The sequence below is a fragment of the Chiloscyllium plagiosum genome, chromosome 13 (genome assembly GCF_004010195.1).
Source record: "Chiloscyllium plagiosum isolate BGI_BamShark_2017 chromosome 13, ASM401019v2, whole genome shotgun sequence".
In the NCBI taxonomy this organism is placed as follows: Eukaryota; Metazoa; Chordata; class Chondrichthyes; order Orectolobiformes; family Hemiscylliidae; genus Chiloscyllium; species Chiloscyllium plagiosum.
Window position 1 is genome coordinate 1,361,479 of NC_057722.1, and position 16,882 is coordinate 1,378,360.

Genomic DNA, 16,882 nt, shown 5'->3' on the forward strand with positions numbered 1-16,882 from the left:
GGAGAAAGTGAGGACTGCAGATCCTGGAGATCAGAGTCAAGAGTGTGGTGCTGGAAGAGCACTGCAGGTCAGGCCTGAAAATTCAGAAACATTTATTGCAATGAATCTTGGGCTGACAGAGATGGATGTCATAGAGTCATAGAAACAGGCCCTTCAGCCCAACCTATCCATGCCAACCATATATCCTAAGCCAAAAGAGTCCGATTTGCCTGCTCTTTGGAGGATAGTTCAGACTCAATGAGCCGAATGGTCTCTATCTGCCACTGCAGGGATTCTATGATTCCGTGAGTACTATGAGCAGATTTGGGCACCATACCTTTGGAAAGTTGAATGGTCTTGGAGGGAGTACCACACTGGATTACAAGGGCGGCACAATGCCTCAGTGGTTAGCACTGTTGCCTCGCAGCACCAGGGACCGGGGATGAGAGGTTCCACCCTTAGTCTGTGTGGAGTTTGCATATTCTCCCCATGTCTGCATGGGTTTCCTCTGGGTGCTCTGGTTTCCTCCCACAGACTAAAGGTGCACTGGGTGGGTGAAATAACCGTGCTAAATTGCTCATAATGTCGAGGGATGTGCAGATGAGGTGGATTGGCTGTGGGAAGTAGAGGGTTACAGAGATGGTGGTGAGTCTGGATGGGATGATCTTCATTGGGAGAGGAGTAGGAGATGGGGGTGATGTCAATATACACTGAATAGCCTGCTTTCACACTGTAGGAATTCTATGGTCTTCAGGAATTACATTTTGAAGAGAGATTATACAAATTAGGCCTGCTTGGTCTAGCTTTCAGAAGGTTAAGAGGTGATCTGATCAAAGTCTTCAGGATATTATCAGGCAAAGACAAGGTGGTTAAACATAACCTACTCCCAGTGATTGGGAATTCTAGAACTAGGGGGTACATTCTGAGAATTTGGGCTAGACCATTTTAGGAGAGACATTGGGAAGCATTATGGGTTGCAGGTTTTGATTCATTAATATGTAAATCCCAGAACTCCTTTCAAGTCCTATTCCCGAGATAATTTAAGGTTTTGTAACAAAAGGTGACACTCAGCTCAAACAATGCAGTAAAGGTGTGAGTTTAGAGTCTGTCTATATTCCAATCATAAGTCAGACTGGCTCTATTTCCAAAGAAGGAATTTATAAAATTTCACATGGATTGACTGCCTGCAGATTGTGGGGTTTTTTTTGAGCAAAACAGGATGTATCTGCAAATGCTAATTCATCCCATAGACTTATAAGTCTGTGTATGTGCATGTGAAGGAGAGAGAGAAAGAGAGAGAGAGAGAGAGTGTGTGTGTGTGTGTGTATATGTGTGTAAGAGAGTGCAAGCGTGAGTGTATGGGTGTGCGTACGAGTGTGTGTGGGAGCGTGATGGAGTATTGTTGTTAGTCATTGTGTTAAAGTGGCAATCTGAAATCCCCAGCTTGCTTCCTTCATTTTACCGCGTTCTGCAATAAAGACTCGAGATGCAGTTCAAAGATCGTTATCCAGTGAGTACCTAATTTCAAGTCTTAATCCTCATTTATCAGGCAGACTTTGCAACTTGGCCTTCAGAGACCTCCTACACAAATGGAGAGGAAAATTGAGACCTTTGAAGAATTGTTGAGTTCACATAGCTGGCACAGCCATAGGAGTGATTTTACGGACTAGTCTGAACTGCTTCAGCAGCAAAGTCTGTACAGTCCCTGGTTAATGTCTCAAGGTCTTTTGGAAGACCAGAGAATCAGTGTGCTGCTGTGGATAATGAGCATATTGGTCAATTCAGCCCTTAAGCCCACAATGCCATAAGAGAAACGTCTTCAGAATGCATTAGAGCTCATATCACAGCAGGACAAGGCATGCATGATCAAGACCAGCTCTAAGTGGATTAATTCCCAGGATGCCAGCCACAGATGCTCTCTCTGCACATTCAGCCTGTGTGCTTAAACGAAGGGTTGTGAACCTGAAATAACAATCTTTTTCCTCTTGCCAGTGATGTTACTGAACTGGTTACTGTGTTTGCCAAAGTTTATTTTTATTTCACATTTCCAAGATAAGCAAAACTTTTTCTTGGTATTCCACAGTTCCTGCCTTTTTTATTCTTATTCAATTACTTCATCCCAATAAAATTAAACCATTTTTCCTTTAAAAATTCACTTCCACTGCCCATGCAGGCAATACCTTCCAGATTATAACTAACCACTGCATAAAATGAATTCACCTTCAGTTTTCTTAATCATAGAATCCGTCCAGTACAAATAGTGGCCATTTGTCCCATCAAGCCTGTACTGACCCTCTGAAGAACATCCCACCATATCTCCATAATCCCCATTTATTATTGCTAACCCACCTAGCCTGCACACATTGAGAAGGTGGTAGGAAATCCAGACAGACACAGGGAGAATATGCAAACTCCACATAGACAGTCACCCAAGGCTAGAATCAAACTCAGTACCTTAGTGCTGTGTGGCAGCAATAGTAACTACTGAGTCACCATGGGCACCCAGTACTTTTCACCAACTCTTTTGTCAATCAATAGGTTTATGCTTTTTGATTACCAATCCTCCCACCGGTGGAAAAAATGTTTCATTTTGCACTCAGTCAAAACTTTTTTTTGAATTAGAATTCCAACAATGTGCAAACAAGTCCACACAGGTCCTCCAAAGAGTAACCCACCCAGACCTATTCCCGCACCCTATTAGTCTACATTTCCCCTGACTAATGCACCTAATCTACACATCCCAGAATGCTACAGGCAATTTAGCATGGCCAGTTCACCTAACCTGCGAATCTTTGGACTGTGGGAGGAAACCAGAGCACCCGGAGGAAACCCACGCAGACACGGGGAGAATGTGCATACTCCACACAGTCAGTCACCTGAGGCTGGAATCGAACCCGGATCCCTGGCGTGGTGAGGCAGCAGTGCTAACCACTGAGTGAACGTGCCTCGCCTAGACACCGTGGCTCCCCTTTCTGTGGAATTTCCCAGAATCACAGAATTGTTACAGCCGAGAAAGAGGCCATTCAGCCCATCATGCTTGCATCAACTCATTAAATAAGCACCATTACCTAGTGTCAATCGTCTGCCTTTTCCCCACACTCTTGCACATTATTTCTAACCAAATATCCATTCAATTCCCTCTTGAATGTCTCAGTTTAACCTGTTCACTACATTTCGTGCCCCCACCATATTTTCAGGCAGGGCATTCCAGACCCTAACAACTCATTGTGTAAAAAAGCTGTTCCGCACTTCACTGATCCTCCCCACTAATTTTGAGCACCTCTGTTCAGTCTCCTCTTAACCACCCCTGCTTTAAGAAGAAGAATTGTAGCTTTTGAAGTGTAGACACTGCTGTAATGGCCGGCATCCTATTTCTGCACAGGAAGATTCCACAAATGTCCCTCAGGTAAATGTTGGCTGAGGGATAATTAAAAGGCAGTGTATCAAGGAACCCTTCCTTGCTCTTCTTTGAATACCGTCTTTGCTTGTCCATCTGGAAAGAAAAATGTGACTGGAGAATTATGTATCTCAATCTGACCGGCCTTGTATACTTCAAACTTGAGCTCCAGTAAGATCAGTGTGTTCATTCCAAGCATTACTCATTTTGTTTCACTGGAAGGTCAGAGATTTTCATAGTGCTTTCTGTAGACATCAAGCATTGTGCATTTTTTTTTCTCTAAACATCTTTAGTGTATTAGTGTCATCGGGGTATTATTAATCATCTTTTCCCACCCTTGTGAGGGCAGGAGCAATCCCTCTAGGTTGTGCAGATAGACTGAGTTTTCAAATGGTTTGACTGCAACAGGACCTAGGTTTCAGTTTCAGCACAGCAGTCCCAGCAGCGGGTAATGGCAATCCAGGCAGAGGTGAGATGCACTGGAACACCACTACTTGCTTGACATCTTCTGCTATCATCTACTGAGAAGCAATGTGAGTCCAAGTCCCAGTCATGTGCTTCACCACAGGGCAATGGTGGGGTAATGAGGAGGAAGGAATTTGTTCCTCCAATTGTCTCTAAAGCTGCCAACTCTCTCCAGTGTCAAATGAACACACAGTAGGATATCAACACAGCGACTTCTGATAAGCAGAGTTTGAAACACAAAAACAAAGTCACATCAGAAAGACAATCCAGTATGGCCATCATTCTAAAGTGAGAGGCTGGACCCCAAGCTCCTAACCGATTCTCCCCCCTCCCCCCTCCCCTGCAAACTCTTTCTTCCCATTCATATATAGGCAGCATGGTGTGTCAGTGGTTAACACTGCTGCCTCACAACACCAGGTACTTGGGTTCAATGTCACCCTCAGCTCTGTGTGGAGTTTGCACATTCTCCCTGTGTCTGTGTGGGTTTCCTTCAGGTGCTCCGATTTCCTCTCTCAGTCCAAAGATGTGCAGGTTAGGTGGATTGGACCTGAAAAGTAGCTAGGGATTTGCAGGGTAGGTGGATTAGCCATGGGAAATGCAGGGTCACAGGAACAGGTGGATTTGGGTAAGCTGCTGTTCAGAGGGTTAGTGTGGACTCAATGGGCTGAGAAGGCTACTTCCACATTACAGAAATTCTGTGATCTGATATTCATAAGCTTTTTCCTCCCTGCTCCACCACTCCCCACGAGGCTGCAATAGTTTTCAAGCCATGAATGGAGTCACAGTGAGGAAAGGTGTAGGGAGAATGGACCAATAGCAACAAATCCACTGGCTCACCTCCCACTGTCATGTGGGGATCTGCACATACTACAGGAACCATCTGATGAATTGGTGTCAGCCATCAATGGGAACCTTTCGTCTGAGGAGTTCTCTGGGACTTTGTGCTGCTCACTAAGGGAAGAGCGTGAAGATGAGAAACAAAATTACCCTCAGGAAATCATTTCTCTCATCAGAAGGCATCTCTGCAGAATTGAAGCATATTTTCTCCCTTGAATAAACGTGTTCTTATGAAATTATCACAAAACTGTAAAAACAAATTGCAGGAGGACAATACATTGGGGTTCTTTGAATTGCTCTCAAATGATCTGGTACAGACTTGATGGGTTGAATGGCTTTCCTCCCTGCTGTCTTACTCTAAAGGCATGAGAAGATTTAATTTTAAAAGTGTAGGCTTGCGTATCTGCTTGACTGCAGCGTGTGCTCACCTACAGTTTCGAAGGCTGAACAATGTGAGATGGAGAAAATTGATTTTCATGGAAAAATACAGATCAAACGGAAAGGAAAAGGGTCTTTGAGTTTGCAGCTAATGTAAAATATCCACATATCCTGAGGGAAAAAGATGCTGAGCAAAAGCAGCTTGATTTAAGCTTCAAATATTATGTTAACAGCAAATGGGAACAGATCAGTCAGCAGGCAGCAAACTGAATGTTACTCCTAACATTTAGCTGCCAACAATAACACATATCTTTTCTGAATTAATATCATCATTAACATATTGATTGATTCTTTGAAGAAACTATCAATCCTTCCTTTTGATTCACACAGTTAGATTTATTTTGTTATTACGAGAACTTAAGCTTTTCTTTTAACTGATTCACATTCAGTTCTCATTTTTAGCTGGAGAAATTCATCCAGAAATGATGATGCGGTGTGCAAATGTTTGCAGGAATTGTTTGGATCGTTTAGTTACAGAGCAGCTACTAGCACCAAACAGACTGTAATCCTGGTCGGGACAAGCCTAGACACTCTGGTCTGACAGCTCAGGGATCACTTTATCACTGAACTACAATAACGTTTAACCAACAAGAGGTCATCTTGATATCGAATTGAAAAGCGAAAGAACTGCAGATGCTGGAAATCACAAACAAAAGCAGAAATTGCTGGAAAAGCTCAGAAGGTCTGGTAGCATCTGGGGGGATGTATCTGGGTTTATTAACCTGTTGGATTATAACCTGGTATTGTGTGATTTTTAATTTTGTCCAACTCAGTCCAACACTGACACCTCCTCATTTTGCAGAAAGTGTGGACTGCAGATGCTGGAGATTAGAGTCAAGATTAGAGTGGTGTTGGAAAAGCACAGCAGGTCAGGCAGCATCCAAGGAGCAGGAAAATCGATGTTTCGGGCAAAAACCACTCCTGATGAAGGGTTTTTGCCCGAACAATCGATTTTCCTCCTCCTCATTTCGGGTCCAGTGATCTTTCCTCAGAACTGACGGCAGCTAGGAAAAAAGTTGTTTTTTTATGCAGAAGATAGGGTAGGGGGTAACGGGGTATGGAGTAAATGATAGGAGGAAATTTCCTAACTACCATCAGTTCTGAGAAAGGATCACTCAACCCAAAACATTAACTCTGATTTCTCTCCACAGATGCTGCCAGACCTGCTGAGCTTTTCCAACAGTTCCTCTTTTTGTTAGCGACTGACTTTACTGGTGGGCCATGAGTGAATGAATGTAGACATGTGTCGCACCTTTTGGGAAAACCAGGATGGTTCATTCTCTAGCAAGGAAGTATGTCTGGGAATGTGGTCAACTGTCACAATATATGAAAGGTAGCAGCCATGTTGTGCAAAGCAAGATCCCACAGACAGTAAGGAGATTAATGGCCAGGTGATTGATTTTCAGGTGTTCGCTGAGGGACAAATATGGGCCAATATAATGAGTCAATTTTTGTGCTCTCTGAAATGGTGCCATGGGATCTTTCAAGGTCACCAAGAGAGAAAAAACAACAGATGGGCATACAATGTGAGAGCAGAAGTCAGTGCTTCCATTCAATAAGGTCACGGCTGATCTGATTACTCCACATTCTCTGATCTTACAAACTTTCAACACTTGCTTATTAGGAATCTGTCTACCTCTGCCTTAAGAATTACTCAAAGCTTTCACAAGGACACTGGGGACAGATGCTACAATTCCATCAGCACTGGGGTATGACAGCCTTGTGAGGCAGAATGCCACAGAAAGGGGCGAATTACTGCAGATGCTGGAATCTGCACTGAAAACAAAAAATGCTGGAAATCACAGTGGTCCAGGCAGCACCCGTGGAGAGAGAGAGCAAGCTCATGGTTCGAAATTAGATGACTATGCATCAGAGTAGGTGCCACAGATAGCCATCAGGCTATGAATTGACTATACACTGACTCTCATCAAAAACATGAGTGGGATTCTTACAATGAAGGGTCCAGGCAAGTGAGCTCTTGTGCTCATTATTCCTGTTGCTAATCGATGAGGGAGGAATATTGGGTCTAAGCAATGGAATCCTCAAGGGTTTCTTCCAGTAATTGGATCATTTAATGGCACTGAAACAGGCACTTTGGTTTGACATCTGATTGAACAATGGCACATCCCATGGGTATGGCTTTCTACCCCTGGATAATTATGTGCAGTGATAAAAAAAAATAGCAGAATGACAAGGAAAAGGCAAGGAACACAATAGGATGAATGGACTCCTTCGGTGCTGAAACCTTTTCTGACCAAAATCTGGGCTAGAGTCTCACCCTAGATTGGACGCTCAAACTTGCAAAGAAATTTCAACCCGGAGGTTCTAACCTGGTTGACTGAATATTGCGATTACTGAGGCAAAAGTGAGGACTGCAGATGCTGAAGATCAGAGTCAAGATTAGAGTGGTGCTGGAAAAGCACAGCAGGTCAGGCAGCATCCGAGGAACAGGAAACAGAATTCCTGATGAAGGGCTCCAGCCTGAAACATTGACTTTCCTGTTCCTCGGATGCTGCCTGACCTGCTGTGCTTTTCCAGCACCACTCTAATCTCGATTGCGATTACTGAGACAAGTCACCATAAACAACACAGACCCTGAAGAAATGCCCTCCCCTTTCTTCACTGGCTATCTCAATACTGCATCTTCCCTTCTGAATGGGAGACTAGGGGATTGAATCAGTATGCAGTTAACACCAGAGTTTCTCAGTCCTGCTGATTGATTAATGCAACAGGCAAACATGCAGAGGTGAAGCTGGTCTGAGGCAAGCAGAAGAGAGGGGCTGGTAAAATACCAGCCCCAAAATGTCCAGATGATGCACAGTAATTTTCAGTGTTGTGTTAAGAATCTTCAAGCCTTCTGAAGTAAGCTGCAGAAAGGACATGAGCACTGCTGAGTAACTCTTCTCCCTTTCTCTCTCTCTCTTTCTTTTTCTCTCTCTCTCTCTCCCCCTCTCTAGTTTCCAGTAACATGAAACCTCAATGGATCTCTGATTCCAGTTACAGGTTGGAGGCAGCAAAGCACAATGTTGAATTCAGAATGGGCTTTTAAACATAATGATGCAGTAAAAACAATATTTACTTAGAAACATTTATTCAGGAAACAGGGAACCACTGAGTCTGAACGGTACAAGTTCTGCAATAATGAGGCACAAAGAACGTTCATCAATGTACAGCTCCATATTAGATGTCAATCGTGTCAGTCCCAGTGAATTTTAAGTCAAAGCAAGAGTAAAATGAATAAAATCTAATCTCCTAGCTCAATTCAAAGATTTAAAAAAAGGAGAGGATGAAAAGCTGCTGAAATGCTGAAGATAGTCCTTTTCAAACCATTTGAAAGATTCAACCATTGACCTGATCTAATGTCAATGGAAGAAGCTGGAACAGGAACGAAAAGGAACATTTAGCTGTGTAAATCATACTGAGTGGAACAGGCATCAATGACGTCTCCAGGACACGTGTTACAATTTAATTGAGCAATTTCCTTGACTTACTTATGGCCGCTGCTATTTGGTTCAGTTCCCTTAAAGAAATGGCACTATTCGAACGTAACCCGAATGTCAAAGCCATATAGTCCATCATGGAATGTCGTTAAGGTTTTGAGTGGAAGCACTTTTCAGAGGCAGGCATTAGAAGCGTAATGGCTTTCCAATAACAATGCAGAGAACCAGAACGAATCCGAGGAGATATGGCTTGAGCAGGAGCACTGAGGTGTGAGCAGACCATTTAAAGAATCAGCAGTCCCTAGAATGCTTCCTGTTGCAATTAGGAGACTGAAATCAAATCTAGGTTCTTTAAACGAAAATAGATGATCTTTTACCCAACCACTTTGAATGCGTCAGTGAAAGGTAATGAATTTTAAGCAGAAGAATAATGACTGCCTTTTATTCTGGGCACTGGGAATTCTCTCAGATCAGATCAATGTACAATGAAGTACAGTGACTGTGGTAAACATGGCCAAAGGGGCCCAAAAATGGCAACAACATGAATGGTCAGAACCTTTTGTTCTATTGGTGATACTGATTGGGAAAAGAGTATTGACCAGGATGCCTGGAGAATTACCTAATTTGACGTACTCAGTTAAGTTCTAGGAGATGCTGGGTAGACACCTCAGCAAAGGACACTGCTTCAAAAAAATACACCAATCAATTTGTACCATATGGAAATATTACACTTATTCAATTGTCATAAGGCAAGCACTTATCCAGAGGCACGAGTACTGCCAAATGACCAGCCCCAGACCAGTCACCAGGGAAACCTTGCGAATATTTCCAGATTAACGGTCAAAAGTGAGCTTGAAATGACATTTAATGAAATATTTTGCTTTCAAAACTAAATTGCAACAAAAATCCACCTCTTTGTATTTGAAAATGTAATGCTGCAATGGGGAGATTTAAAAGATAAAGCGGAGGATGACTAATGCAAGGTATATAGAGAAGACTCAGGGCTGCATTTTCTGGGGAGTGGCAATCACAGTCAGATTTCCACTCCACTCTGAATGGGGTTTACTTACTTATCTCCTAGGTCAATTCAACTGTGTACTTGTCATGTAGGATTAGTTGGGAAATAAACCACGATCCCTTTTTAATAGCAGGAGTTGCTGTATGCTATAGAGATTTACTTTCTGTCTACTTTCTGATTTGAAAGTTCAGTCAGCCACTTTGACAGCTCCTGTGAAAGGGTGAAGGATAAGTTTGTGTGTGACAGTAGGGTGCCAGATATTTGGAGTACTAGGTGAGTGGAGTGTAGGTGGCAAGGTGAGAAGGATGCCAGGTAAGTGATTGAGTATTTAGGGTTGGTTGGAGTAGGTAGGAGGTATCAGGTCTGGTGAGGGGAGTAGGAAAGGTGGATATTATGTCCAGCAAGAGAAAGGGATTTGCATTAAGTCTTCAGTGAGAGGGTGGTCTCATGTCTGGCAGTAGGCATTGACGTTTGAGGGGGGTGCACTGCCATCAGGGTTTGGAGGTATTCTACAAATTTTGGGGAGTTTGGGGATATATGTGGTAAAACGAAGGCCCTCCTCCTTTCATACCTCATTACCCCATGGAATGAACAATTCTACAAAATCTAAACTTCTCAACTCTCCTGAATGCAGGAAACTGTTCAAGTGGAATTTTTTTTTTGCAAGTTATCCAAATTGGCAAGAAATGTATCTTTTAGTTTTTGGGATCTTCATTGTTATTGTTTAAGGTATTATGCACATTAATCAATTTGACTGTTTCCTTATGGTCTGCTACCCACTGGGCTATTAAAACCTATCTCACTCCCAAGATCATTTAACTGTCATGTACTAATTTGTGACGGTCCACTATTCTTCATTAAAAGCTATGGACCAGAGCAATACAAAAGCTCAAGTATGAGAAGGTTTACCAGTATTGGGGGAGTTTCTTTTTTTCTTTGTGGTTCTGTGGTCCTATTGTGATGGCGTGTTCATTTGTTACACTCCACTTCCTAGTAACTAGACTGACAGTCGACCAGAACCACAAATTCGACTGGGACAACGCAACAATTATAGGACAAGTTAAACAGAGGACAGCCAGCAAATTTCTAGAAGCATGGCACTCATCCACAGATTCCATCAATAAACACATTAACCTCCTAGACCCGACATATTGACCAGTGCAACAAACTACCAGAATAGACAACAGGAAGCACCGGAAATGAAACTAAATAAATTCCAACCGACACAGTAGAGCAGCACGTCACAGGTGGCTCCACAGCACTGGGGATGTTATCCAGAAAGGGGAACAAAATGTCTGCAAACCAACTTCCCAGCTCAGCGAACACACCCACAACAACTGCAGTGGGGGAAATCTTAACCCCATCTATTAAACTCACATGAACCTGGTGTGTGGGCAAGTATTATTAGTGTCTGAATAACTCTGTCTTGGACTGAAGAACGTGAGGTGCTAGAAACTGCAAATTGCCACAAACTGCTGGACGTTTTCTACAAATCCAAAGCTAGCTTTGTGAAAATGATCTCCTGGTGCGTTTCATGGAGTTTCTTGTGTTCGTACATTTATTAAACCTGTCACTTCAAGTTGGGGATGACCGTTAAAAATGTTATGACCTCTTTAATGAGGAGATTAAAGCTCTTGCAACAGAACTCAACCACAAATGAAGGAAAAAACTGGATTTTAGTTTCTCAGTTTTTTTTTAAAGAACAGACGCTCGTTAGGAAGTTTAAGTTTGAAACAGCATTTAGGAGTCATGTGATATCAGCAAACTTGTCCACAAACCATCTGAGGAGTTAATTTCTATGAAGTTTGCTGACTTAAGTTTTATCACCACCAGACAGACAGGAAGGGGGAGAGAGAGAAGAAGTCTGATGCAGGTTCAGATAGAGGAAGCGGTCTTTCAGCAGGATTGCCATTATTAGTAGGTTCCAAGCAGTCAGATTTAGTGAGAAGTCCTGAGATGCTTAATGGTCAGTGAGATGAAATTCCAGAAGCACAAGATATCAAGAAGGAAAACCTCTCACAAGGCCATTAAAAACATGAGCTTAGGGAGCCCATGTTAATTAATAAGTTTGTAGTTTGCACTCAGGGTATTGGGCAATGACATTAGCTGAAGAAGATAGTATTGAGTGAATGCACAGAAATTCTCCAAAAGGAAAACAATTGCCAGCTGAGTGTGGAGAGCGGGGTGACTCTGCATATCTATAAGTGTATTGGTGAGATAAAAGGGATGAACTTTTCTTTCTGACATTTGTAATGAGGGTGCTCCAATAGTCTTGTATATTGTAATATATGTTTGTTTCAGGCATGGGCAATAAACGTTTACATTCTTTTGTCGAAAGTACATTTACAGCCTTGTATGAATATGCTCAGTGACTCACCTCTCCTGTAAACAAAAAGAAAAATGAAATGTATGATCTATCACACCAGGTTTTACTCTGGAATTTGATGCATCCAGTATTGCTTTCAGCTGGGATTCAAACAATATGCAGTGATTTTAAGAACTTCGAAACACTTTTCTCCTCTGCACCAAATTCCCACTGTCATCAAATTCCTGCAGTCACTCGATTTGCTAGGTACACCTAGCTCTATTCACATAACTGATCTTGAAGTAAAACCAGCTCAGCTCACAGTCTGTCGGAGAGCCAGGAAAGAAAAAAGGGGAAATGCTAAACAGAATGATTCAATGTGCAGCCTGGGAAAGAGGGGACAAAGGTCTCAGAACACGTTGTCAGCCCAGGCCTAAGGGGAAACAAACAGCAACAATTGACGATCCTGCAGGAAGCAGAATTCCATTGCAGTGTCGAGCCAGGAAAGAAGGATACACACAAGAGATGGCTGCAAGGAGACAAGGAATTAACTTCCTCTGTTGTGTTACGTACATTCTAAATAAAGCAACACATTCACAGCACAAATTGTTGCACTTCATTGTCTGATTTTTGAATATAGGGAGAAATAACACTTAGTTATGTCATTCCACAAACGTTTCAGGTGGCTGTTTGCCTAAACCGCATCCTTATTGATGATGTTGAATGAAAAGAAAGATTAAAACTTCAATGCTGAGTGAAAGGCATGGAATATGGCTCATATGGTTGAGTATATACATTTATTAAAAAAGCTTTGAATCCAGACTGGGAAATGACATATTTTATTCCCTCTCCTAGGGGAATATTCGGATAATGGAGTCTTTCAACACAGCATGTGAAGGGCTTACTGTACGACTGATGGAACGGAGTGGCTAGCTCACAATTCACAATTAACGTTGACATCATGTTTCAGCCTCTGATGCTGTAATAATAAAGCACACTCCACAGCTGGGAGGTTAAACACACAATGGTTATTCACCTTGACAAGCAAACTCCTGCTCAAGGCTGCCCCTTTGTTTCTGGCTCCATAGCAGTTTGCAATGGGATCTGAAAGCCATCTGGCCTTACATACAGCTACAATAGGCCATTACATAACTGGGGTGTGAGGCAGCCTGTCTTTGGAGCAGGAAGTTTGCTCTTCTATGTCTGTCACCATTCCACTCCAAAGGATTTTCGGCAGACTGATATGGTGGCTCAGTGGTTAGCACTGCTGCCTCACAGCACCAGGGATCTGGGTTTGATTCCACTCTCGGATGACTGTCCGTGTGGAGTTTGCACATTCTCCCCAAGTTTGCGTGGGTTTTCTCCAGGTGCTAAAATTTCCTCCCACAGTCTCACGATGTGCAGGTTGGCAGATTGGTCATGCTAAATTGCCCATAGTGTCTGGGGATTTTCAGGCTAAGTGGATTAGCCATGAGAAATGCATGGCTACACGGTTAAGATAGAGGGGATGAGTGTTGGCGGAATGTTCTTCAGAGGGCTAGTGAGGACTCAATCAGCCGAATGGCCTGCTTCCATACTGTAGGAACTCTAGGATTCTTTGATCAGCCACAAGCAGATGGTGGGAATCTCATCAATCGTATAAATGGACAATTGACATTTCCCTGTGATTTCATTCAGATCCCACTGTGAATACATTCGGATCCCACTGTGAATACATTCGGATCCCACTGTGGGGGGATTAGAACTGCTGAAGCTGCCACTGAAATCTCAAGATGCTGGGATGCTAATGAGCAGACACTCAAAATACTGAGCACTAGGGTGTAGGTTTGCTTGCTGAGCTGTAGGTTTGATATCCAGACGTTTCATTACTTGGCGAGGTAACATCATCAGTGGCGACCTCCAAGTAAAGCGAAGCTGTTGTCTCCTGCTTTCTATTTATATCTTTCTCCTGGATGGGGTTCCTGGGGTTTGTGGTGATGTCATTTCCTGTTTGTTTTCTGAGGGGTTGATAGATGGCATCTAGATCTATGTGTTTGTTGATGGCGTTGTGGTTGGAGTGCCAGGCCTTTAGGAATTCTCTGGCATGTCTTTGCTTAGCCTGTCCCAGGATAGATGTGTTGACAAACACATAGATCTAGATACCATCTATCAACCCCTCAGAAAACGAACAGGAAATGACATCACCACAAACCCCAGGAACCCCATCCAGGACAAACATATAAATAGAAAGCAGGAGACAACAGCTTCGCTTCACTTGGAGGTTGCCACTGATGATGTTAGCTAGCCAGGTAATGAAACGTCTGGATATCAAACCTACAGCCCAGCGAGCAAACCTACACCATAAACCTCAACCTGAGCTACAAACCTTCACAAACCTTGCAAAAATACTGAACACTGTTGGTCGTGATGGTGGGTGAATTTGCCTCTGAAAGTCCACACAGAACTGGGAGAGCTCAGTCATGGAAGTGGCCCATCAAAGGAAAGTCACTCTAATCAGCAGAATGGACAGAATCGGTGAGGAGCTGTTCCTCTGATCACAGGTCTGGTCTCTCCCTCTCACTCTCAATGGTGAGCCTATCAGCAGTAAATGTGGAGAGAATCAACCTGTGATTGGAAGAGAAAGTGAGTCATAGCAATGAGCGAAGACATCAGTCTATTCTCCAGCATAAATCTCTTCCACTTAGCAAAGTGAAGGAATGCTGATTTAAACATTTTGCCTCCTAACAACACTCTCAGTTGGACTGTCATCAGCCATGTAGCACCAAGCATCGATGCTGGGAACTGGAATTTCCAATTTGCAATTCTCTCACCTCTGCAGCTTTCACCCAATGCTCAATCATCAGTGTGAACAGTCACCAGCTCTTTCACAGAGAAATGATAGATCAGGCAGAGACAGAAGCTAGGAAACCTACTGGTTCTGGAAACAAACTCTCTTTGCTCAATAGCAATCACATTGGCAAAAATAACACCATAGCATCTCTCGCTGCACACCTCCACACATTCATTAAGCTCTTTGTTTAGTTGAGTGTTACACTCAATTGGCTGCAGGGCAGAATGAGATTTATTAAGGATGTGGGATGTGCAGTAATTCACACCTATCATCTGGTCTGACAGTATATCATTTAAAATAAATAGATTTTTTCATAAAAAAACATAAGAGCTGGAAAGAATGCTAAATAAAATGATGTACTTTCTTCCATGTTAAAGCACTCTAATGTATTGAGACATCTTCAGCCATCCTAAAGGAAAGGGTAATTTGAGCAATGAGCACCTTTCCTTATGTTATCTTGTTACCTTCCTGATCCAACACACTCCATTCGGTCTTATGTAATGATTTGCATTTATATAACACCTTTAATACTGTAAAACATTCCATGGTGCTTCATAAGAACACACTGAAACAACATTAAACACAAAACCATGCAGAAGGGTATTAGGACAGGAAACTAAAATTTTGTCAAGAGGTTCAAGCCCTGTTCTGGCTGGGCTGGATTTGGGATCTGCCTCCTTACCCTACCTGGATTGGAGTCCATAGCAATGGGGCCCAGACTTATCTTTGAACAGGGAAATGAAGGAAGGAGAAGGAACGGTGACATGATTCACAGGCTGGTGGCTTGGATTCAGTTGGCCAATTTATGTTGTCAAATAGCATCGTGGGGTGGGTGATTTTGCTAGGAAAAGCAGAAGTGCAGGAATCAAGGAACAATGAAATGGGACAAGAAAGAATGGCAGTGGGAGGCACACCAAGTGAAGCAGGCAACTCCCACAGTCACTCACCGGCTTGGTTTGTGGTCACATTGACAGATACATGCTGTGGGGGGAACCTCGTCTTGCCAGAGACTCCGTTGACGGCCTGAATCTCAAACGTGTAGGGAGTGTGTGCCCAAAGGCTGCTGATGAACACCCGAGTTTCTGTCAGGCCAAACTGCCTGGGTACAAACTCCACGTTCTCATCACATCGGGTGCACAACCGCCGGTTGCTATGGCACTTCTTGCAGACAATGTTGTACATGACATCATCACGGCCCCCAACGTCCCGTGGTGGATTCCACTCCAAAATGATGGAGGTCTCATTCACACTGGATATCACGTTGCGTGGGCCTGATGGAACACCTGCAAACACAAGAAAAACCGTTATGCACATCTGTATTGATCAGCTTTTCTGCCAATGCATCAGCTGTTTGCTAATCTGATTTTGCACCATTAGCTTAAGGATGGATCCTTGTTTAGTGGGGGAATCAAAGTTTAGCTGAGGTAGATGGGAAGGTGGTATTTGGAAAACAAATAGATGAGCCATGATCTTATTGAAAGATACAGCATACCCGAAGAGTTGAAAAGCTTACTTCCGCTCCTACATCATGATTGTATGTAGACTGTAACCTTACTGCACAATGTTACCATAAACTCCCACTCATTGATCTCCAAGTTCACACACGATCAACTGATGTTTCAGCACAATGTTGGGCAGATTTGTGAGGAGTTGGCCAGATTTGGGAAGCATTAAAAAGGGCCCAATTCCAGGATCCCGGCCTGCGTTCAGCAAACTTTGCCAGAGTCGGTCAATGTTGTGGACAGCCTGGATGAAGAGGTGGGCATTTCAAACTATAACCCCACCCCACCAGTCGCACCCCTATCATTTTGATGGAGTTGGGCCTGTTTAGTTATTATATTCAGTTCAGAGCACCTTGGAAGAGCCATAAACCATGGGGAAGGCCAATTGCCAAATGGGGAACCAAAATAATTCAAGCTGAACTTAGCCCTACAGGAAAACTCATTTGCATAGGAGCATGAGCTTTGATTGTTTGACATCTTTATTACCTTGTAAAAACCTGATCTTTCTTTGAGCCATCAAATTCAATATCTTTCACATCTGACGAAATGAATTCAGCAGATTTGTCCTGAATCACTGACGTAATGATCCCACTCTGGGTCAGATCGGACACATTCAACTTCATACTCATCCTTTACAAAGTATTATCTTCATCTTCACCTAATAGTATCAG

At 43.0% G+C, this 16,882-nt stretch overlaps 1 protein-coding gene across 1 annotated transcript in view; it reads right to left on the reverse strand.

Moving 5' to 3' along the window:
• LOC122555678 (ephrin type-B receptor 1) overlaps positions 1-16,882 on the reverse strand; it is a 454,146-nt gene that overhangs the window by 137,549 nt on the left and 299,715 nt on the right. Inside the window, exon 5 of the mRNA XM_043701673.1 lies at positions 15,657-15,992. Coding sequence (XP_043557608.1) covers positions 15,657-15,992 — 336 coding nt within the window. The remainder of the gene's footprint in view (positions 1-15,656; positions 15,993-16,882) is intronic.